Consider the following 24,036-nt stretch of genomic DNA (forward strand, 5'->3'; position numbering starts at 1 on the left):
CAAATTTTCACAGGTTTGTTATTTTATGCATATGTTGAGACACACCAAGTGAGAAGACTGGTCTTTCACAATTACCAAAGGTGTCCAGTGTCTTCAAAGATGTGTTGTTTAAGATTGAAATGTTTCACCGCAGAGAAGTGGTTTTTGTACCTAATCGTTTGACTAAGTTCATGTTTACTTTCAAACTGTTATGATCCCTTTAAACAACCTTCCTATCACAAAAGTTGTACCGACGTGTATCGTTGACTTATTGGAAATAGTTCCTGGTCGGGGGGGGGGGGGGGGGGGAACATGAGAGATTTTCTTTGCCCCATGGGATTAACCCCGATCTCATTCAAGTCCAATTATTTGATTTTCTTCTTAATCGGACCCTGGATAGCCAAAGGGTCATAGGTCGTGTGACTGGCGCCCTGTGTTTGTCTAATCATTCCATTGCCCGCGGTGTTTGTTTGTCTACCGAGGCTTAGCTGCCAATAGGAATGTGATAGATGAGCCGTGTTGCCTGGCTCCCTCTATGCTGTAGTGTTTAGAGGCGAGGCGATATCGTAGTAACCCCATAAAGCTATCACAGTTATATCATAGAGAGATATCGGCTAGTTATTCAAACAGTAGTTGTGTACAAAGTGATTGTTCATCCATAAAGTCACTATGAAGTTAAACGTGGATAAAGATTGGCTGTAACAAATTCAACCTGATGATATTATTGTTAGTCAAAGTGGGTTATGATGAAAGGAAAGAATCATGATATCAAAATCTCCCTAGTGTAAAAAAACAAATTTCTCGAAATTCCAAACGGGGGAAATTAGAAATTAAGATTAAAGGTTTTCATAATAATGATTTCGAGCTTGCGCAGAAAACCAACTGTAAACTAAGAATTACGCTCACTTGTTGCATACCATCCTGAATGACCCCTTGCACTGATGCCACTTGCGGCTACAGTATTCTAATTGACTGCCATTTTTTAGTCACATACCTTCAATGATATGGGCTACTATCATAAAGCTAAGCACAACAAAATTGATGGTTAGTTATCAGGGAATGGATGCCTCCGTTTTAAAACGGAATTCCAGGTTTTTTTTGCTCTTAAAAAAATATATATATATATTTTTCTTTTTAGCATCAAATTCTAAAAGAAATGGAGCTATAGCCATTCAATAACGGCCCAGATTGCCGTGTAGGGTTTTTAAAACTAAAGATAAATGTTAAACTCTGGGTTTCATGCTTGCAAGTTTTCGAGCTCACATGTTTTCATGCTTTGAGCTCAGAGTTCATTTTTCCCCCTCAACAGCGGAGCACATCCCTGAGTTATTCACTACTATTTAATTTTTATTATTTTATTGTATCTATTTATTTTGAAGCTGTTTGTTTATTTTTTAAAGTTAAGTTTGGTTTAGTTTCATTATTCATTCATTTATTTTATTTTTTTGTTTGGGGTGGGGGGTGCATTTTGGAAAGTTAACATTTCACTGTGGAGATGAAACAGCCTGCTTAAATAATCAACAGCTGACAAAATTTATGGTAATGATTGATGAGTGTTAACATTAAATATGAACCTGGTATGTATTATCACTCACGTGGCAAGATCCCATGCCTGGTAGTGATCTGTGACGTCATTGAATCAAGGTCTACCGTCGGCACTTTTATTAATATTTTTTATTTCATTTGTATTCTTGCAGAGGAGCTTCTGTTGGATGACATCAACAACTACACCTTCCTGAGCAACGGCCATGTCCCAGTCACCAACGTCAGCGACTTGGATGAGTTTGACGCTACATGGGAAGCCATGGAAATCATGAGCATGCAAGATGAGTTTATGTGTAAGTCAGCATATCAATAGACCATTATCCAATACCTCTCTGTCAAAGGGAGGGTACACGTTTGGCAATTACTCAAAACAAATATTAACTTAAAAACTGACTTAATAACGAGCATGGGAGAGCTGTTGGTAGTATAAAACATTGTGAGAAACGGCTCCCTCTGAAGTAGCATAGAGTTTGAGAAAGAGGTAATTTCGCACTAAAATAATAAAAGACTTCTAGCTAGAAGTCTTTTAAACTTCTAGCTAGAAGTCTTTTATTCGTATCTGAAAGCACACAAATTCGTCCAACAAGGGTGTTTTTTCTCTCATCATTTGCTCACAACTTTAATGACCAATTTAGCTCAAATTTTCACAGGCTTGTTATTTTATGCTTATGTTGGGATTCACCGAGTGAGAAGACTGGTTTTTGACAATTATCAAACGTGTACCTTCCCTTTAACCATTTGTTTCTACATAACCATCACCATACGCCCAGAATTTTATAATTTAAAAAAAAGAAAGAAAAAAAATGGAAAGTTTTGAGATGTGCCCCCTTTCATCATATCACAATCTATTGGACAGTGCAATCTCCATAAAATATAAGATGCTATGTTTTCTTCCATAAGGCTGTGTACAAATCGTGCCTGCAGGAAGTCCAGGCTTGGTGGCTCTTTTGTAAACATGTGATGTCACAGGTCACATAGTCTATAAAGACTACATTCTGGTAGTTCTTAATCTCATATCTGCTTTGTGTTTCTTTGTTTTGATGCCCTCGTATAACAACATTCCTGTTATGGAATGGTTTGTGGTAACACCATGTAATGACTATCTCTAAATGAGTTGGGTTGGTTTTGAAAAAAACGTTTGTTTCAACTCAACACTTCGATCAGTATGCTCTGATCGTCTTCTGGAGAAAGCTGGACTCGAGTTGAAACCAACGGTTCTTTTCAGAACCACCCCAACTCATTTAGAGATAGTCTAAGTCATTACACGGTGTTACCACAAACCTTTCCATATGGTGTATTTCCACCATGCAAAGTTTCAAATCCTACTTTACATTCCTGTTATAAAGATGTAATTTGGCAAGTCCCAACGACCTTGTTATAACGAGAGTCAACTGTATCAACTTGCTGGAACTGTGTAGTGTTTTCTGCTCCAAAATGTTCATAATTACAAATGCTTGACAGATCTGACCATCAAGTATACATTTGTAGACTGTTCTTTATCAGAATAGAACAACCCATAGTCTGGTTTCTCTTTATATTTGACGTGTTTTTGTTTCTTCTCTCCAGCTGTACTCAAGGTTGTCTCTGCTGTGCTACTGTTTGGCAACTTGACCTTCAAATCAGAGCGAAATAATGACCAAGCCATCCTCCCAGAGACCACAGGTATGTCATTTATTTATTGGATAACAGCCACCGGAGGTCAATAATCCAAAAGTTGTTTGGGATTATTAGTTGGTTTTTAATGAGTGTACCCCTTGAGAGCCTGTCCTTCGGAGCTTGTCATGTTTTCAAAGCTGTGCATCATTGTTGAATGTTGAAGGCACTGGACACTATTGGTAATTACTCAAAATAATTGTTAGCATAAAAACTTACTTGGTTACGAGCAATGGAGAGCTGTTGATAATATAAAACATTGTGAGAAACGGCTCCGTCTGGAGGACCGTAGTTTTTGAGAGAGAGGTAATTTCTCACTAAAATATTCAAAGACTGTAGGCCTGAAGCCTTTTATAATGCATCTGGGTGCACAAGTTTGTGCAACAAGGGTGTTCTTTTCTTTCATTATTCTCTTGCAACTTTGATGACCTCTGCCTTTAAAGACCATTCTAACTTTTCTCTGCATTCCAATAACGGGTTACTTTTTAGGTAAAATGCCAAAAAAAACAGCAAGGTTTTGGCTAATTGTTTTTCTGTATAGTGTAACATTTTTGTTTTTCACTCTTTGCCTTTTTTACTCCATCGTGTTGACTTTTTATGATACTATTTTTTTGTAATGTGCTTTTGAACATGTGGTTTTATTATCATTGGTATACTCAGGTTTTGAACTATTCTTGGAATGTCAGAGATTAGAGGATGATCAATGTGTGAATGTTCCCAGGGGTTTAACTTTAATCTCCTGTGTACGTTTGCCGAAGGATTATATGAATTATAAGATACTAAACCCAAGATGATCCGTTGACCAAACTATTGATGCAGCAATATAACTACCTACTTTATATCTGAATCACCAACTGGTTCAAAGTCAAATGGACACAATTAAGTCGCAAAAGAAGTAAATTTAACAAGCATGATATTATTACTACTCAAGTCTCGTTTCAGAAATTGTTGTTTAATTGCCTGACAAGCCTATTCCATAATGCACATGTAGGTCAACCCTTAAAAAATATGTCCTACTTATCCAAGAGTAAAATATTATGCTTGAATTGAAGCATCTTTATTTATTAAATTTAGTTTTAACCTTACACCAGTGTTTGTTAGCACTGTATATTCAGAACTTCCCTGAGTTCTGTGAAGAAAACAAAATCACAGGCATATTTCTCAGGTGGAATTGGTCGAATCCCACCCGAGTAATTTTTATGTGTGTGATTTTGTTCATAGATCTCGGAAAAATACCGTGTACATCAGTGTAAGGTTTAAACCAAAATTAATATTCTTTATCCCCGATGCAAATATACATCTATTAAATCCTTGTTTATCTTCTTGTATTTGCAGTTTAAACATTTGATTTTTACTCCTCTTTTTGCTCCTAATTTTGACCCTAGTTGCCCAGAAGCTGTGCCGCCTACTCGGCCTAAACGTGACAGACATGACCAAAGCATTGCTCAAACCCAGACTCAAGGTTGGACGAGACTTTGTCCACAAAGCTCAGACAGTTGAACAGGTGGGTGGAAAAAATTAACTCTTCACAGAGTTTAAAACAAAATTTAAAATAAAGGCGTGTTCTTTTTGATGTACTTCTTAGTTGCTGAGGATACTGTTTCAAGAAGCTCCTTGGAAGCTCCAACTGCAGGGGTTCTATGATTCTAACTTATAAGTAATCTACTGGTATACTGTTAGGGTCTACCTTGTATGTTTAGGGGTCCATTTCACAAAGAGTTAGGACTAGTCCTAGGATGTTTTAAAAAGCTTAAGGCTAGTTCTAAGTTAGGATGAGTAACTTGTCCTAAATCGAGATAAGACGAGTCTTAACTCTTTGCGAAATCCAACCCTTTACAACTTTTAATCACATCTTTCAACTCTTTATTTTGTCTAGGTCGAGTTTGCCACCCAGGCCCTGTCCAAAGCAATCTATGAGCGCCTCTTCAAATGGATCGTGAGCCGGATCAACAAATCCCTGGACCGCACAACCCGCACGGGGGCCTCCTTCATTGGAATCCTGGATATTGCCGGTTTTGAGATCTTCAAGGTTCGTTTGACAATCCCCTTTGTTAAGGCCCGGTCACACAGGCCTCGATAGCGAGAACAGAAACAAGAGTGTTAAAAATGCACACCCCTTGATTGGTTGAATAAGCGTGTGTGCATTCTGGGTGGAGCAATTCAACCAATAGGGAAGAGAAGGGGTTTCGCCCTGATGTTCCTGGCTGTGGCTGCTGTATACATCGTAGCACATTGTAAACTCTTATAAGGTGCTACATAATTGGGTCTCAAAATTCATCACTGCATGCAATAACCTATCTTTCTGAAAGTTTGTGTATACTCAGCGCCTTGAGTACCGTGTTGGGTAGATATGTGTGCTTTAAAAGACTTCAATATTACTACTGTCATTCTAACAATCTATTGTTATCTGTTTCTCTACATTATATTCTAGATGAACTCCTTTGAACAGCTGTGTATTAACTACACCAATGAGAAGCTACAGCAACTCTTCAATCACACTATGTTCATCATGGAACAAGTAAGAAACAACAACTTGGTTACTTTTCCCAAAAGCAGTGCCGCTGAACTTGACATTTCTGCTGATTATCTTGTATTTAGTTTTAAAGATGAATTTGGGTTGAACAAAGAACAATTGACTAGAGTGGGATTTGAAAGTTTTAAAGATGTTAAATTTGTGTCGGGGATTCATTTTGGTTTTTACCCATATACATTGATGTGTGTTAGCACTGTATACTCAGTAGTTAACTTTTGTTTGAATTAAGTATAGACCTCGTGCACATGGCATCACAAGACCCAGGCCCAAACTGTAGGGCAGGCCTTATGCGCATGGAGACGCGTACATCAATGAAGCAAGCAGCACGCAGCATTCCTGGTTTGATTCTTATGGCACATGCACACACACACAAGTGTGTAAACACCTGCCAGCGGGGACCCTCCTTTGTTCAACTCTTTGTTATAGCAACCGGGGACCACAATGATTTCCTTTGTGATAGCAACCGTGGACCCATTGTCCCTTTTGTTATAGGTCCCTGGTTTGAAAGTGGATACCTACCTCCCCACACACACAGCTGTGTTTATGGTGTCAACCAAGGACTTCTCTTCATTCTCCCATTGTTTGGACATAAATCTTTATTTAAATGTCCCCGTTGGTTTTGTACATGAAATCTAATCGAGGACATTCTCGGTGTGAGTTTTTGCCGGATCCCTTTTGTTAAAGTCCTCGGTTTGAATGCGTAGACATGCCCCATCATGTTACGGTCTATTGATTGACTCATGTTGTTGTTGTTCTTTGTGTTTTACAGGAAGAGTACCAGAGAGAAGGGATCGAGTGGAAGTTCATTGACTTCGGTCTTGACCTCCAGCCTTGCATTGACCTCATTGAGAAGGTAAGACTGGAAAAGTTAACTCACTTTACCAACACTGAGACTTGACATGGAGCCTGAACATCTGATTTCACACTTGTGTATTACGCCAGAAATCTGCCTTGAGCAATTTCAGGATTGTTTTCAAAATCTCTTTGAGCCTTGGTGTTCTTGGTAGAAAAAGTAAAGTAGCAATCGCCAAAAAGAGAAATAAATGGTCCACATTGTGTCTGAACCTGTAGTTGTGTTTTTTTGATGATGACTAGAGTCTGTTAACCTCCTGAATTGTTATGTCAAAGTCTAACAAATAAGGTTGAACCCAGACCCACAAGTTTTTTTTCCAGGAATGTACAGATTCTGAAACCTCATCACAGAAAAAGAATTTTGTTTGACAATTTTCTCAATGAGTGTTTATTCTTTTGATCGCCAGCCAATGGGTATCCTGGCCCTTCTTGATGAAGAATGCTGGTTCCCCAAAGCCACTGACAAAACCTTCACTGAGAAACTCTGCAAGACCCACTCCGCCCAATCCAAATTCAAGAAACCAGACTTCCGCGATGACAGCGACTTTGCAGTCCTTCACTACGCAGGGAAGGTGGACTATTCCAGTCGTAATTGGCTGATGAAGAACATGGACCCACTGAACGATAACGTTGTCGCCCTGTTGCAAAATTCCAACGATCCCTTCACCTGCAACATCTGGAAGGATGGTAAGCTTCCATATTGTTTATTTGTCAATACAATTGAGGACGTAAAAAGAAAGAAAAACAAGTTATAATGGTGTACTCACTACTATTGTTTTACTTTTCCCATCAGCGTTATCAGGCTGAGATGTTACCCTATGTTTGTTATTACAGAATTAATCTTGCTTTGAGAAATGTTCATTGAGATTTTAACGGAATAAAACAAGGAAAACACATTTGTAACGAAAAAAATCCATTTTAGATTATGTGGAGATGGCCAGAATGGAGGAGACAAATAATTTCTATTATCAAAAGTAGGATTTGAAACTTTACATGGTGAAGATACAATCAAATGAGGTTTGCCAAACTGTGGTGGTTCACCAGCCAAAATACCATAATACATGTACAATTTGTGACTGGTATTCTGCTCATTTCTGCTTGGCAAAAAACTGTTCAACGATATTTTCTACTTAATAGCTCTATGAAATTGGGCTCAGGTTGCAGTATGGCACTATGTTACAATTGCGTGGGTTTTAATGAATGAATGAAACGGGAATGACAAAATGGTTTTTTATTCACAGCTACTATTGTCAGTATGAGCGCCCTCGCAGCCGGCGGTGAGTCCCCGTTTGGCTCCTCCCGCACCCGTAAGGGCATGTTCCGCACTGTGGGCCAACTCTACAAAGACCAGCTATCTAGGCTGATGGTGACCCTGCGCAACACCAACCCCAACTTTGTGCGTTGCATCATCCCCAATCACGAGAAGAAGGCCGGCAAGATTGACTCGCAGCTGGTGCTGGAGCAGCTGAGATGCAACGGTGTGCTGGAGGGCATCAGGATCTGTCGACAGGGCTTCCCCAATCGTATCATTTTCATGGAGTTCAAGCAACGCTACGAGCTGCTGACTCCTAATGTGATTCCCAAAGGATTCATGGACGGCAAGAAGGCTGTGCAGAAAATGGTGAGGATGTAAAACAATGTGATTGAGGGGAACCTTACTCTCTTTATCAAGGGCCTTGTCACATGAGGCAACTTTAACACAGGGAAATTTGAGGCAACCAGCAGTACATGCTACAGGACCACTTTGGTAGCACAGTCATATTTCAAACAATGTTTAACGATTCCTTAGAAAATAACCAGTGTGATCTGATTCTCTTCTTGGAGATGGTTTCATAAATTAGCTTTTTCTTAATCAAGAAAATGTGTGCTTTCCTCTCAGATCGAAGCCCTTGATCTGGAGCCCAACCTCTTCCGCATCGGCCAGAGTAAGATCTTCTTCCGGGCTGGTGTCTTGGCTCACCTCGAGGAGGAGAGAGATCTGAAACTGACTGATATCATCATCCAGTTCCAAGCTCACTGCAGAGGAATGCTCTCCAGAAGGTAAGGCTACCCTTCCATCATCCAAAGCAAAATTATGTTGGATTCTTTTGGTCAGTAAAAAGAAAAGACAAATTCAGCCCAATATGCTTTTTAAAGGCAGTAATGATAAAGGACCAGTATTGTCACAATAGTGTATGTATCTCAACATATTGTTATAAAATAACAAACCCGTGAAAAATTTGACTAAATTGGTTATCGACATTGCAAGAAAATAATGAAGGAAAAAAAATCTTTTTGCACAATTTTGTGTGCTTCCAAATGTAGTGAGAAAGTCTTTTTTTAGAGTAAAATATTTTAATGAAAAATTACCTCTTTCTCAAATTAACCGTTACTCCAGAGTGAGTTGTTTTCAACAATATTTCATACTATAAGCAGCTCTCCTATGTTTCTAGTAACCAAACGTGTCCAGTGCATTTAAAGGTTATTTCATGATTGGACAAGATTCCATGTTAACCCTTTTATGTATCCTTTTTATTACTGATAGTTTGATCATATGGACACATTAATTGTCAAGTTTTTTTTAGTTTTTTTTAGCCCACAATGGGTCACAGTAGTCCACTTTCCTATCCTGAAAATTGTGTGGCCGTGCAATCTTTATTTTTCGTTTTACTATCCATTTCTGACCCCTATGTGTGCTTTGATTGCCCTTCTGTTTGATTGGCTTGCAGATACTACCAGAAGCGTATGCAACAGCTGAGTGCCATCCGTATCATTCAGCGAAACTGTCTGGCTTACCTCAAGCTCCGTAACTGGCCTTGGTGGCGTCTGTTTACAAAGGTAACATCCTCCCTCTTGATTCTAGGTTGGAAGATCAGTGGTCACAGAAACAACAATAATAATATTAATAATCTATTGAACCATTATTTTCTATATTTTTGATGTGGCAATTTTTTAATCGTCTCATGGTTTTTCCTGCTGGTTTTTCCTGCATTTGTAATCATATAAATTTGTCATGAACTTAATTCCAAACAAGGCTGAAAGCCACTCTTGGTAAGGGCTACAAGAAGAAAACATTTAAGATGAAAACAACTCGGAGCTGGCGGTAATAATTGATATTCCTCTTTAAAACAAGATTGCAGGATGGAGGAAAACGTGCACCAGACAAGAGTTCCAAAGAGATACAAAAGGAGATATGAATTGAGTATTTACATATAACTAAACCTGACGTTAAGCTGTTGGTCCCGTGTTTTGTAACATGCGTCAAAGAAATGCTCAAAATTCAAACATAGCCCAACAATACCTTGTAGGAAAGTACTGAATGTTGAAACGCCTTGAGCGTCACTGTCTGACAGATATGAGCACTATATAAGAAGCCACTATTATTATTCTTTGTAAATATCTGATGGCGTTTTCTCCCTACAGGTGAAGCCCCTCCTGAACGTGACTCGCCAAGAGGACGAGATGGAAGCAAAAGATACCGAGCTGCGTAAGGTGAAGGACAAGCTGACTAAGTATGAGGATGACTACTCTGACATGGAGAGGAAGTACCAGCAGATACTAGAGGAGAAGAGTATCCTGGCTGAGCAGCTTCAGGCTGAGGCTGAGCTAAGCGCTGAGGCAGAAGAGGTCAGTACCATAGAGTTATATATAAGGTCTACGAGTGAATACTTACCTGTTGAGCGAATACAACAATTGCATTGTTCCCTACGCCGGCAGGCAAAAAGCTAAGAGTTTTACACACAATAGCGCCCTCAAGAGTCCTATCCCTGACGCCCTGTGACATGCGCACCACGTCGGCGTCCTCTTTTTCTCTTAGCCGGCAAAGGCAGCGGACGTAAGTACGTGATTGTCCGTATTGCGGTAGATTTCTTTGCCCCTTTTAGCTAAAATAAGAGTGTAGTTTAGCAGATATCCGATAACAGGATAGTCTGTGGGGTGGGGAACTAGAGCGCTCGCTGGCCTATAATACGCGCCCCGGTATGCGAGCAGGCGGCCAGTTTCTAAGTTGACAAAACAGCTATCTCACAGTGTGTGTTTGTGTGGCCATTTTGTAAGTTAAACAAACAGCATCGCGTGAGCGTTCAATTAAAAAAAAAACTCAAACGTGTATTTCATATGATACGCGCATGCAGAATGGCGCCCTTGTCATCTTGCGGTCCCGTGGCGGTTTTGCAAGAAGCATCACCAGTGCGCCCTCTAGTTCTTATATATAACTCTGTGGGTCAGTACAGAATAAGATTGAACACTTATTTGCATCGAGGTTCAAGAATATATTTAGTTTTTGAACCATTTTTTTTTTCTAGGCCGACGACTATTGAGCACTGTATACTCAGTAATTTCCCGAGTTCTGTAATAAAAAAAAAACATTTTTTTTTAGCCAAACCACTCTGTCTTTGTTAAATTAAAAAGTCTACTCAGTCAGGTTTGACCAGCATTTTGAATTTGTAAATTTGCTCTGCAGTTTTTAAGTGTCTATGCTATATTCTTAGGCCTTTTTAAACTCCCTTTAAAACTTCTTTTGTTTTATCTTTCATTTTTAATTGTTACCCATATATACATCGATGTGTGTTAATAGCACTGTATACCCAGTACTTTCCCAGAGTTCTGTGGGGGGAAAAAAATCACAGGCATATTACTTGGGTGTTTTATCTTGTATTTTTTGACTGCTTGTTCATCTGTATTGTAATTCAGCCTGTTAGGCGGCTATAAGCTGATTTGAATAAACCAATAAATACTAATAAAACTACATCTAATAATAATAATGTCTGTCCCATCTTAGATGAGATCCAAGCTGGCCTCCAAGAAGCAAGAGTTAGAGGAGATTCTTCATGATATGGAGAGTCGTATTGAGGAGGAGGAAGAACGCTCCCAGAACTTGGGCTTAGAGAAGAAGAGACTTGGAGGACATATTCAGGATCTCGAGGAACAGTAAGAAAATTTAATAAATTTACAATAAATTTGGTTTTACTTTTACACCAATGTGTGGAAGCACTGTATCCTCATTACAGACATATTACTCGGTTGGGATTAAACAAAACACAACTTACGCAATTATAGAGTAGATGTCTAATACCAACTAGACCACCAAGATTGCCTGGTAGCTAGAGGCAGTTCAAAGAAAGGTACTGCCTATTTTGGGCTGAAAAATTATCAGAAATATGCTGATAGTCAGATGTGGATTGGGAATAAAGAATATTATTTGGTTTTTCCGTTATTCTGATGTGTGGAAAGCACTGCATACTCAGTACTTTCCCATTTTTTTGATGACAGGTTTTGAGCTTTTGTACTTCCCATGTCACATGTTTTATTGTTGGAAGATTTAAAGTAAAATAAATAAGTAGATGTGATGCTTTGGCCGTTTTGACTATTTTTTTGCTAATTACTGATGTAAAATAATGGCCTGTGGACCACTAAATGTGATGTTTATAAAATGAAATGAAAAGGAAAGTGTCTCGAGTAAAGCATCGGCACAAGGTTGTATCTTTCATTTAAAACCACAATGGATGATACTAAGTGGTCAGGCAATGGAAGTGTTTAAACATACCTTTCTCATTATTAAGTATGATTTGAAACTTTGCATGGTGGAGATAAGATATAGAAGAGTTTGCGGTAACACCATGTAATAACAATCTCTAAAAGAGTTGGGGTGGTTCTGAAAAGAACCGTTACGCTAACTCGACGTTTCGATCAGTATGCTCTTATCGTCTTCTGGAGAAACAGAGCATACTGATCAAAACGTCAAGTTAACTCTTTAGGACTCTTTAGAGATTGTTATTACATGGTGTTACCGCAAACTCTTCTGTATTTTTTCTCATTATTGATGAGTTTTCTTTAAAAAATTCTTTGCCAGGTTGGAAGAGGAAGAAGCTCAACGACAGAAGCTCCAGCTGGATAAAGTCAGCCTGGACGCTAAGGTCAAGAAGCTAGAGGAAGACCTGGCAATCCTGGATGATAACCACAGCAAGGTAATAATAGTCGACCCTCTGTGCCTTCTGTTAATATAGAGTCTTTACAAGCAAACAGATACAAATACAGAAATGATAACTGTGTCCGTTCTCTGAAAAATGTAAAACAACACTTGGAATATTATGAAAACTATAAAGAATATGAGCAACCGTTTGGCTTGACAACTCTTAAATCATGTTGTTGCCTAAAAACTAAGAAGTAATCAAATTACAAAAAGCTTTAAAATTTCCACGTCTGAATTTTCTGTCCATTCTTGATACAGATGTTTCAATCATTCTGTTGTTCAATAGCAACACTAAGAAATCTCCTGATGATGACTAGAGCAAGCTTCTAAAAACATTGAGACCCATTAAAGGATTCGGGTACTTTTTCAAAATGTCCACAGATTTACATGAAACTTACAGGGTTTGAAGATAATGATAGTCAAAAGGTTCCCTTCAAATATTACTAACTAAGGTTGTGTAGTTTTTGAGAAATGAGTAAAACAAGTAACAAAATAGTTTTGGTCTAATGAGACCAAAACTATTTTAGCTTGTAAAATCCCCTTAACCAACTATGATATTATACCAAAACCATAGCATAACTGGTTGATACAGTTTTACATACTAAAACTGAGACGAAAATTATTACTTTATTACTCATTTCTCAAAAATTACAGTACCTCAGTAAGTAAAATTTCAAGCGAAGCTTTCTACTATCATAATCTTCAAACTGTGTTAGTTTAATGTAAATCTGTGACCATTGTGTTTTTTGTTAGGAAAAAGTACATATACCCTTTAAGAACTCACTCTGCTGTAGTGAAGTTAATCATGATTCTATAAGCTACGTAGTAGTCCCAGCCAATTATCTACCTTCCGCAGTGTTGGAATGTAAAGCAAGACAGTTCACTAAAGAACAACATCTACATGTTCCTAGAAAGTAGATACACACATGGTGTTACAGCAAACAAAATATATTTTGATACCTCACCATGCAATTCCTCAAATCCCATATAACACTAAGAAAAGGTTTACAAATTTCACACGTTATTTTGCTTTCCTTTCTTTTATACAGATGTTTAAGGAGAAGAAATCAATTGAAGAGAGACTTTCGGACGTTGAATCTACCCTCGTTGAAGAGGAAGAGAAGAGTAAGGGTCTGATGAAACTCAAGTCACGTCATGAAGCTACCATCGGCGACCTGGAGGACAAACTACGCCGGGAGGAAAAGGTACTTGCACAAATAATAATAAACAGCACCTATAAAGCGCACAGTATATGACAATAACCATGTCATTCAAGGGTGCTGGTTCGCAATGTCAAAGCACTTAGCAGAAACAGGTTACAAGCCAAAATTATATTAAGCTAACATTATTGTGTCTTGTGCCCCACTAAATCTTTGCTTAGCAAAGAAAGTTTTCAAGCAGTATTTTCTGTTTCACATCTTTATGAAACTTGGCCCTGCTCTGATCAGACTATCCCATACACTAGATTAAAGACACTGGACACCTTTGGTAATTGTCAAAGACCAGCCTTGTCAAAGACCAGCCTTTTCCCTTGGTGTATCCCAACATATGCACAAAATAACAAACCTGTGAAAATTTGAACTCAATTGGTTGTTGAAGTTGCAAGATAATAATGGAAGAAAAAACGCCCTTGTCGTAAGAAGTTGTGTGCTTTCAGATGCTTGATTTCAAGACCTCAAAATCTAATTCTGAGGTGACAAAATCAAATCGTAGAAAATTACTTCTTTCTCACAAACCACTTTACTCCAGAGGGAGCTGTTTCTCACAATGGTTTATACTATCAACCATTGCTTGTTACCAAGTAAGGTTTTATGCAAACAGTGATTACCAATAGTGTCCAGAGCCTTTAAAATTCTTGTTTTTTATCCATGTATTAGTCCCGTGGTGATCTAGAGAAGGTGAAGCGCAAGAACGAGACCAGTCTAAATGATCTACGAGAGCAGCTGAACGAGCTACGGGCCCAGGTAGAAGAACTCCGCGCCCAGCTGGCCAAGAAAGAGGAAGAGTTAAACTATGCTCTTGCAAGGTGCGTCATTGAAATTAAGCAATTTTTTTAATGATTTCATACAATAAAATACGCACTCACAAACAAACAATCAAACAAATAACAAAAGGGGGAACAAAATTTGAAAACAGATTTTGAATTAGTATGAAAATCCCTGTAAGAGAACCTTTGACAAGAGGTGACGGTGAAGTGGGCGAGCTTTTATTTTGTACCCCTCGTTGTCGCTACGCCTCAGTGGTTTTCAAATGAAGAAGGAAACAAAATCGTGCGTCTTCTGCACACCTAGAAGGCTTTATTTATTCTTAAAAGGAATTCACTACAAAGTCTCCTGAATTCCCCCCCCCCCCCCCAAAAAAAAAAAAATCTACTCTCAATAGCAGAATATAACGCAAACCAAATATAAAACAATGTGGCTTTCTCTGAAGCTGTTCTTGAGACTTGCGGCTAACATTTTGAGTATCTTGTACCGACAGAATCGATGAAGAAATGGCCGCCAAGAACGCCGCCCAGAAGGCTCTTAGGGAACTCCAGACCCAAAGCTCTGAGCTCCAGGAAGATCTAGAAGCCGAGAGGGCAGCTAGAGCCAAGGCTGAGAAACAAAAGAAAGATATGAATGAGGTAAGTTGCATCTCAATTTATTTCAACTAAATTGTTTAAAATGACAAAATATAACATTACTGGAGAAAAAAAAACCATTATAGATTAAGTGGAGGAGGTCTCCTAAAAGCATGCTTGTTGGATAGAGAGCCCTCAAATTTGTGTACATACATACGTATCTATGAGAAAGAAGAATGCAAAGAATAAACTGAAATAATTGAAGGCATACAAACTAGTTACACATGAAAAGACAAAAAAAAAAGACAAACAGGCATCTCACTCTTACCATCCCAACTCAACTCGATTACATACTGTAGAATTGTACAAAGTGCGGTGTCCCTGTAAAGTACAGTTTCTTTGTACTAAGTGAATTTTTTTTTGTGGATTTTTACAAATCAATTTTTTTCTGTTGAGTTAGGAAAATAAAAAGATGTCTGTGGAGTTATAGAAAGTACAATATTTGGTACAAAGTACATTTTTTCTGTGGAGTTGTACGAAGTAGTTTTTCTTTGGAGCTGTACAAAGTGCTATTGTAATGTATTTGTCAACATTTTTTGTAAACTTATTTGGAGTCAAATTGTTTATTGAAAACACATTGACATATTGTCTTTCAATGCTATTTTAACAATATTTTTTTATCAGGAAGGAAGTTGCCAATACAATGTAAAATATATTGTGGCATTTAAATTTACAACAACAAATATTTCTTGAAAATGTCACCCCTGTTGGCCTGTTTTGGCTTGTTCCTCCATTCTGATGTTTCCGACAAACGACACATTTAGCTTGATGTTGATCACATTTGTCGAATCCTTCTCCCAGGAACTGGAGGCCATCAAGTCCGAGTTGGAAGACTCGATGGACTCTACCGCCACCCAGCAGGAGCTGAGGAACAAGCGCGAGTCCGAGCTGAATGAACTCCGCAAGGCCCTGGAGGATGAGACCAAATCCCATGAGACTACCATCATTGAGCTACGTCACAAAAACAACGTGGTTGTGGAGGGGCTGAATGAACAGGTGGAGGGGCTCAAGAGGGTGAGTTAATGCACTTGAAATCATTCGCTTTAATGTTCCCAGAGCAAATAAAGTTCTAGGTCAAACATCTTTCAATGTAGCCGGGCCAATGATTTGGAACAATCTGTCATGAGGGAATCTGTTACTTCATTTACATTTGGTTATAACAAAAAGTTTGACTGAACAAATTTGATTGATGACATTATAAGCATGTTGTAGGAAAGGTTTGCGGTAACACAATGTAATGGTTATCTCTTAATGAGTTGGTGTTGTTCTGAAAAGAACTATTGTTTTCAACTCAACGTTTTGATCAGTACGTCAAATTGTTTCGATCAAATCCTACTTGATATTAGCATTGTCTGGGCTTTTTGTGATGTTTATAAAGAAATGTATGGTCTTTAAAGGGTTAAGAATCATCTTCCCTGCATAGATTCAACTTCCACTTTTGTAATCATTCCTCATGTAGAGCAAAGCAGCTCTGGAGAAGACCAAGACTGCCATGGAGGCCGCCACGGCAGAGTTGAGCAACGACCAGAAGGCCATGACCCAGGCCAAGCAAGAGTCTGAACGCAAACGCAAGAACCTGGAGGCTCAGTTGTCTGAGATGAATGTACGCCTGTCCGAGACCGTGCGCGCCCGTAACGACTTCCAAGAAAGAGCTACCAAACAGCAGGTATGGACATCATTTTGTTTATACACTCACTGGGGCCCCAAAGATTAGCAGCTAAGCATGATACAATTTGCTTAGTGAAATAAAGTTACCGGGCGGAATACCACATCGCACATGTACCAGATTTGACTAGTCAAGTTTTGAGTAGCAGAAAATTGTAGAACGGAAATGTCTGAACTGGTACTCCAGAAACTATATACTGTGCATTCAAAGTGACATTTCACTGCATACAAGGGTATCATGGGTGGGTGGTATGGAGCATTGAATTCAAGTTCTGGTGATTAAGTCATCAAAGTGTGGGTTTGAATCTTGATCATGACACTTGTGTCCTTGAGCAAGATGCTTTACTATAATTGCTTCTCTTCACCCAGGTGTATAAATGGGTTCCTGCAAGGGTAGAGGTTGATATTGTGAATGACAAAGCCTTTGGAGTGCTACAGTAGCCCAGGCTGAACACTCCCAAGGGGGGCTGAGAAATATTACAGGAATGTTATTGGCCCAATGACCAGGGCAGTGATGCAAAGTGCATTGCTACAGTTTTTGTCAAATGCGCTATATAAGAACTTATTATTATTATCCAACTCACATTTTTCCCTTTTGATTGTATTTGCCAGACTGAAATTGAGTCATTGACAGTCCAGTTGGAGCAGTCTGAGGTTAAGTCTTCCCAGGCCAGTAAATCATCCAACTCTCTGGTAGCACAGCTTGCTGAGGTCCAGGTAAGCCACAAGAACTCTCACCAAAAAAACAAAAACATCTTGTCTCTATTTATCTTGAGTAGCCTTTTCTTTATTTTCATCCCTAACCTATATGAGTGTCTAGTTATGATTTACCAGACTGTTTCGTCCTAGCTCGTTTAGTTGTGTTTGCTTTTTTTATTTGCCCTGTTTTTGGTTTTGCCCTGGTCTTTAATCCCTGGAAATTGGGTAGTGCGATTAGATTTCACAATTGACAATGGTTTACGGTATACTTCCTACTTAAGTCTGTATTCTGATTGTTTTGCCCTTGCAAAAATCTTAATTTTTTTTTTACTATCAAGGTCTGAAAAGTGCTTTAGAGTCAACACCATGTACATGTAGGTCAGCCCTTGTACTTGATAGAACTTTCCGATTCTTTCCAAGAACCAAATATCATGCAAGGATTAATACCGTTACTGTCTTGATAATATGATAGGAAAATCTGAATGATGAGACCCGACACAAGTTGGACCTAAGCTCCAAGCTCCGTGCCAGCGAGGAGGAGAAGGAGCAGATTCAAGAGCAACTTGAAGAGGAGGAGCAGGCCAAGAATAATCTTCAACGCCAAGTCAGCAATCTCACTGTCCAGGTAGGAATGCCTTCTCGGTAGAAAATGTGTTCGGACTGGTAGCGATGGGGGTAGTTTGTGTACACTTCAGTCTTCAAAAAAAGAAGTGAGATGTGGTTTGCAATGCTATTGCCCTGCTAGTGCATCAATATTTCTAACGGGTAAATTATAAGGAGCTGGACTAAGCTGTGGTGCCCTCTGCAAGGTTTCAATACCAACATACATTTTCACCAGAGAAGCTCCCATTACCAGAGGAAAACTGTTGTGCCCCTTCAAGAGCGCAGTTCAAGGCCTGAGAGTGACGCCTGCAAGGAAAATAGTTTTGGCGGGTAGCTAGGGGAAAACAAGGGGCACCAAGGCAATAAACGAGCAGGGCTTGATAGAAAATTGCTTCCGTAAACCTAAAATCATTCTGACTTCTTGAGGCCCCTTCAAGAGCAGTATTCAAGGTCTGAGAATGGCGTATGGAGGGAAAATAGTTTTGGCTGGTACCTAGGGGAAAACAAGGGGCACCAAGGCAATGAACAGGGGCTGGGAAGAAATTGCCTCCATAAACCTAAAACCTGATTTCTTGAAGACTATTATCACAAGTTTCTCTTCATCTTTCAGCTTCAAGATGCCAAGAAGAGACACGAAGAGGACCAGTCTTCCATAGATGCATCTGACGAGGCTCAACGGCGAGTCCAACGAGAGCTGGAAGCAGTCCAGTCTCGTCTGGAGGAGGTCCTTACTAGCAGCGACAAACTGGAGAAGACCAAGAAACGTCTCCAGGCTGAGGTAAATAATGAGACGTCATTCCTTTAACCTCCTCAAACTATTTAGGAGGAAAACCTTCTGTTTTGAAAGCACTGAGAAAATGTTGAAACTCAACACTAGAACGAGTAACATCATGCTTGATATGTGATAGGGGTGTCCCCCCAAATGTTCTCACACGGATATTAACTCCTCTTAAAATCTCTATAGAGAGTGTGAAGACACAAGGGGAGTACAAAAAGCCACATACACATGCCACAAGTATAAAAAACATTTTTCGATGCAATTTAAATATATCAAAATTTTACGATATTTAATGAATAGGGTAGATGGCCTTAGCTTTCAATCCAAACCGGACGTTCTTCAGAGGCATAAAACAAGTACAAACAAATACATATCCATTTATAGAAAAAGAGGGGAAAGGGATTAAGGGAAGGATCCAGAAAGAAGCGGGAAAATAATAGCCAATCAAAGTTTCTCAATCAATAGCCAAACAATTGGTGGCTATGAACCAATATGAGTAAAGTGGCGAGGACAAAGGATGTTTAGTATGAATTTTTGATATTTCATGTGATTAAAAAAGTCACATTGGCAATATCGATATCAAAATAGTATTTTAATAATACTGATATTTTGACAAAAATAAGCTTTTTGTTGAAAATAAAACATCAATAGTTTCCCAGTGTCATCTTAGTTTGTGGTATAGAGAGAAGATGTTTTCAATTGTCTCTCTGTTTTGCCTTGAAGCTTGATGACATCGTCGTTGACATGGAGAAGGAGCGTGCTCTTGTCAACAACCTAGAGAAGAAGCAGAAGAAGTTTGATGCCCTGCTGGCCGACGAGAGAGCCGAGAAGGAACGTCTTGGCCAGGACAAAGATCAAACCGATAAAGAGCTGCGAGAGAAAGAGACCAAGGTATGTAACTAGTGACTTCAAAGGCATAGTAGTGATGTTATGGTTTGGCTTTTAAATATTATTACATATTATTATTTTTATTTATATTTATTTTTTTGTTTACTTATTTAATGCCGAAAGAAAAATTGATTCAGCACTGTGATTTTTAGGAGTTGTACAAAATTGTCAATATGGGATTTGAAGCATTACATGGTGAGGTATCAGTGTATATTTGGTTTGCGTTTACATCATCATCATCATCATCATCATCATCATCCTTCAGGCATGAGAATCTTCCGGTTTAAACCGGAATTCCGGTTTTTTTCCTTTCAAAATTGTGGTCTCCGAGTTCGATGTGAATTTGCTATAAAATTCGGGGGGTAGGTTTTTGGGGGTATACATTTGGATTTCTCTAATCCCTCTTCTCTAGTCAGACAATGTAAGTTTACCTTTGTAATTGTTATTATCGCGGATCCACACGTACGGCGTTCATGAAAAAACGGCACCTAAACAATAAATTGCCGTCAAGCAACTGGCCCAGTTTACGGCTTGTGGTCTTCCTGGCATCGCGCATGCATGCGGCAGCAGCGACAGATGTATAAACTTGCCTCATTCCTCGCTTCGTTTACAGTGGTACGGTTCAATAATGTTTGCGTGTAATGCGCTCGCTGCTGCAACAGCAAACATAACACGTGTGGAGACTTTTGAAAGTCTACTGAAAAAACAATGCACGTGTTTGCACCATGTGTACTGTGTACGTGCAGGTTTGTACACGAACCAATGAGCGGCGCGGCACGAATCTGAGATCGCCGGCAGGCCATGGAAAACTGGTACCTGTTATTTGCCTCACAACCAGCGAAAGATATATTGGGAACTAGCGAACACACGGTACGTCCGGACGACGTGCTTTCTTCATTGGTTCTATTTCTATGTTGGGGTCTTATCTCAACCTCGTTCCAGTTATACCCTATGCTGAATAACAACCTCTTTCTCAAAAACACATCGCTCTCGCCAAATATATAGGCCTATATATATTTTAAAATGTGCGTCGCCGACGGATCGTTAAAATCACAAACATTAAATTGCAAAAGAATTTCTTTTACACAACCGAATTTCAAATCAAGAACCTATAAAAATGGTTGTTGGTGAGAAAAAAAACATTTTTAAGGGCAGAAATAAGGGTTAAGATCGTCTAAAAATTAAAATATTATTACTATTATTTTTTTTTTCCCTTTCTTTTTCCGGAGTTGTAACAAAATCGCAGGCGAACCCAAAATTGTTTGAGCTTTACATTCCTTATTTTCCCTTAAACCTATTATTAAAAAAAAAGAAGGAAAAATCACCAAAGTAGCTCACTTCTACCTGGAAAAATAGGTGTCAGAAATGCATCATCAGAGACCACCACAGAGCTTCTAAAATACCCAGAGCTCCCAGGGCCCTTAAGCGGGCCCTGGACCCCGGCCGTAAGGGACTTCGCGCTGCGCGCTCGTGTTGTGTGCTTCGCACACAAAAATGATAGAATGTTGACATTTTCAATCAACTTAATTTTTTTCCTGTTTTTTTATCATTACCCATTCTCATGCCTGATCCTTACTCCTTGGACAGAATAGTAGAAGCAGCTTTGATGAAGTGGTGCCAGGTTTCTTTATCCCTCTTGAGTTGTTGGGTCTAGTTTTAATTGAGCATGGTATCTTTGGTGATGGTTGTGGTAACACCATGTGTGTATATTATGTGCAGATTATGTTCTTTTGAGAACTCGTCTTGCTTTGTAGCCTGCTACCGCAGAATGTATTATTGGGGAATTTGGGAGACTGCGAGGTAGACTTTCAATATTTCACAGTGGGTTCTGACACCTGTTTTGCACCAGTTTCATTGGACAGTGTCGTACCTTTCCATCAACATTTTTTCGGCATTTCTTCAGTAAGTTCTAATTGCTCTGTATGTTTCTTTACAGTTGATCTCCTTGAACCGAGAGCTTGAGGAGCTTCAGGATCAGCTGGCAGACAGCGAGCGCATCCGTAAATCTCAGGCCGCTGAGCTAGAAGAGGTCATGTCCTCTAAGGATGACGTAGGAAAGAATGTAAGTGTGTTTTTAAAATTTTGCGTTTCTCAGCCTTGCCAGAATTGGTTTTGTGAACAGTGTTGTTGCCACAATGGGCAGTGCTGGGCGGGCCTGCCCAGGACATACAATTTTTGCCCAGCACTCATGAGCAAAAACACATTGTGCCGCCCAGCACAGATTTCCCATAGAATAAATTAAAATATTGTCTAGTGTGGATTGGTCTGAGACACAGCTAATGATAAAGAGTATCTGATGTCACAAAGAAATCTATTCAACTTATGTACCACATGGTCCCATATAACACAAACAGTTTGGAAACCTTGCAATATACCCGAAGCTTGCACTTCAGTGATAATGATAATGGCCCCATAATAAACAAGGGTAATTTTGTTGATCCGCTCGCCCTTGGTGAACTATTTGATTTATTGTTGCCACTAAAAATAATTTAGCTACAATCCTGTTTGTGAAGTAGTGTAATAACAACTCAATGTAGACATTTAGAATGACATTGGAGAGGTTTCACTGTGTCTATGCATGAACAGTAGGCCTGGGCGAATTATTCGAATATCCGGTTAATGGCGAATAGGTTTTCCTATCCGTAACCGCGAATGCCTTTTTTTTCTTAACCGGATATCCGCATAGGGCGCGAATACCTATTTACAAACCGGATAATTCTGTAATTACAACCGAGTAACCGGATATTCTTTAATATCCGCAGACGTCGGGCGACAACTGATATGAATGTTTTGTCTGAATCCTTATGAAACTTCTATTATGACAGCATAAAACAGCATATATTAAGTATTTAACTATGCTCACCTCCGTGAAGAGTTAAAACAATGACATTTCTGACGTAATTTGTTCAAAGATTACAAAAGTTTTCCTTCACGTAGAGTCAATCACGATCAAAAGAAAAAGCAAATCGCCATCTTTAAATTAGATCCGGTAATTTTTATGAATGAACCGAGTGACACTGTCTAAAACTAATATCAATCCGCCCAAAAGATCTCATTCACAAACGAACAGCGCCCTCTAGCGGCGAAAAAAACTATTCGAATATCCGGTTAATTTCGAATAGTTGGCCAGCGGTATCCGAATAACAAAATTTCACTATTCGCCCAGCACTAATGAACAGCTATATTGATACGGATTTGTTTTCCCAACAAGTTTGAATTTCATTTTGGTACGCTCCCCCCACCCAGGTCCACGGATTGGAGAAGTCCAAGAAGAACCTGGAGTCTCAGATCGAGGAGATGCGAACCCAGATGGAGGAGCTTGAGGATGAGCTCCAGGCCACGGAGGATGCCAAGCTGCGTCTGGAGGTCAACATGCAAGCCCTGAAGGCTAACTTTGAGAGGGAGGTGCAGGGCAAGGAGGAGGCTCAGGAAGAGAAGAGACGTGGCCTCATCAGACAGGTAATGGCAGAACTGCCATTTTAGAATCTGAGTTATTTAAGAGAAAATAGAATTGGCTGTTGTAAAAAACTTACCAAACAAAAGGACCGAGAGTGCCAAAAATAGTTAAATCGTCTGACCCTAGCAGAGTTTTTCTCAAAGGCTAAATGACAACACAACACAACTAACATGAACAGGTAACTAAGTTTCACAAAAGCACTGAAGTGGAAATACATGAATAGAGAGTGAGAGAGAGAGTCACAAAGCACACAGGGTGGTGGGGTTGGCTGGGTTAACAAGTTTTTAAAATATTATTTAGTCAGCTACGCATCCTTATAAAAACCGCACACCAACTTTTTTTTGAAATTTCAGTTTTAGACGTGGGAGGATAAACCTTGTAGTAGGGAAAATCCATTCTGTCAGAGGGACTGAAAACCCCCCAAATACAATTCACAATTGCTAAGAATGATCTAACTTAATTTTGCTGTTTCTTTTAGCTTCGCGAGATGGAAGCTGAGCTTGAAGAGGAGCGCAAGCAGCGAGGAGCCGCAGTCAACGCTAAGAAGAAGTTTGAGATGGACATGAAGGATCTAGAGGGTCAGGTCGAGGCAGCAGCCAAGGTCAAAGAGGATAGCATCAGACAAGTCCGTAAATTACAGGTATGTTATCCCCGATGCAAATTTCTATCTATTAAATTTAGTTTGACTGTCCAAAATTTAAGTGGAAGGCTCCCAAATTTTGAGAAAAATCCACAAAGCAGAAGTGTGTAAACTTGTGCGGTAGTTGTTTCACAGAGAAGAAGGGGATATAAGGGCATCTATATAAGAGAAAAA

The 24,036-nt window shown here is 39.3% G+C and overlaps 1 protein-coding gene across 6 annotated transcripts in view; it reads left to right on the plus strand.

The window, feature by feature from the left end:
• Positions 1 to 24,036, plus strand: part of LOC139944464 (uncharacterized) — a 72,547-nt gene that overhangs the window by 39,694 nt on the left and 8,817 nt on the right. For all 6 annotated transcript variants that reach the window (XM_071941480.1, XM_071941485.1, XM_071941484.1 and 3 more), the window contains 25 exons: positions 1,677 to 1,817; positions 3,091 to 3,186; positions 4,563 to 4,681; positions 5,054 to 5,206; positions 5,609 to 5,695; positions 6,480 to 6,563; positions 6,970 to 7,249; positions 7,804 to 8,183; positions 8,442 to 8,602; positions 9,271 to 9,379; positions 9,965 to 10,168; positions 11,322 to 11,470; positions 12,393 to 12,507; positions 13,562 to 13,717; positions 14,390 to 14,538; positions 14,991 to 15,135; positions 15,934 to 16,146; positions 16,592 to 16,798; positions 17,410 to 17,514; positions 17,969 to 18,121; positions 18,710 to 18,877; positions 19,601 to 19,768; positions 21,702 to 21,827; positions 23,012 to 23,224; positions 23,701 to 23,862. In XM_071941480.1, the coding sequence (XP_071797581.1) occupies positions 1,677 to 1,817; positions 3,091 to 3,186; positions 4,563 to 4,681; positions 5,054 to 5,206; positions 5,609 to 5,695; positions 6,480 to 6,563; positions 6,970 to 7,249; positions 7,804 to 8,183; positions 8,442 to 8,602; positions 9,271 to 9,379; positions 9,965 to 10,168; positions 11,322 to 11,470; positions 12,393 to 12,507; positions 13,562 to 13,717; positions 14,390 to 14,538; positions 14,991 to 15,135; positions 15,934 to 16,146; positions 16,592 to 16,798; positions 17,410 to 17,514; positions 17,969 to 18,121; positions 18,710 to 18,877; positions 19,601 to 19,768; positions 21,702 to 21,827; positions 23,012 to 23,224; positions 23,701 to 23,862 (4,043 nt within the window). The remainder of the gene's footprint in view (positions 1 to 1,676; positions 1,818 to 3,090; positions 3,187 to 4,562; positions 4,682 to 5,053; positions 5,207 to 5,608; positions 5,696 to 6,479; positions 6,564 to 6,969; positions 7,250 to 7,803; positions 8,184 to 8,441; positions 8,603 to 9,270; positions 9,380 to 9,964; positions 10,169 to 11,321; positions 11,471 to 12,392; positions 12,508 to 13,561; positions 13,718 to 14,389; positions 14,539 to 14,990; positions 15,136 to 15,933; positions 16,147 to 16,591; positions 16,799 to 17,409; positions 17,515 to 17,968; positions 18,122 to 18,709; positions 18,878 to 19,600; positions 19,769 to 21,701; positions 21,828 to 23,011; positions 23,225 to 23,700; positions 23,863 to 24,036) is intronic.

This window comes from Asterias amurensis, chromosome 11 (assembly GCF_032118995.1).
Source record: "Asterias amurensis chromosome 11, ASM3211899v1".
NCBI classification, from domain to species: domain Eukaryota; kingdom Metazoa; phylum Echinodermata; class Asteroidea; order Forcipulatida; family Asteriidae; genus Asterias; species Asterias amurensis.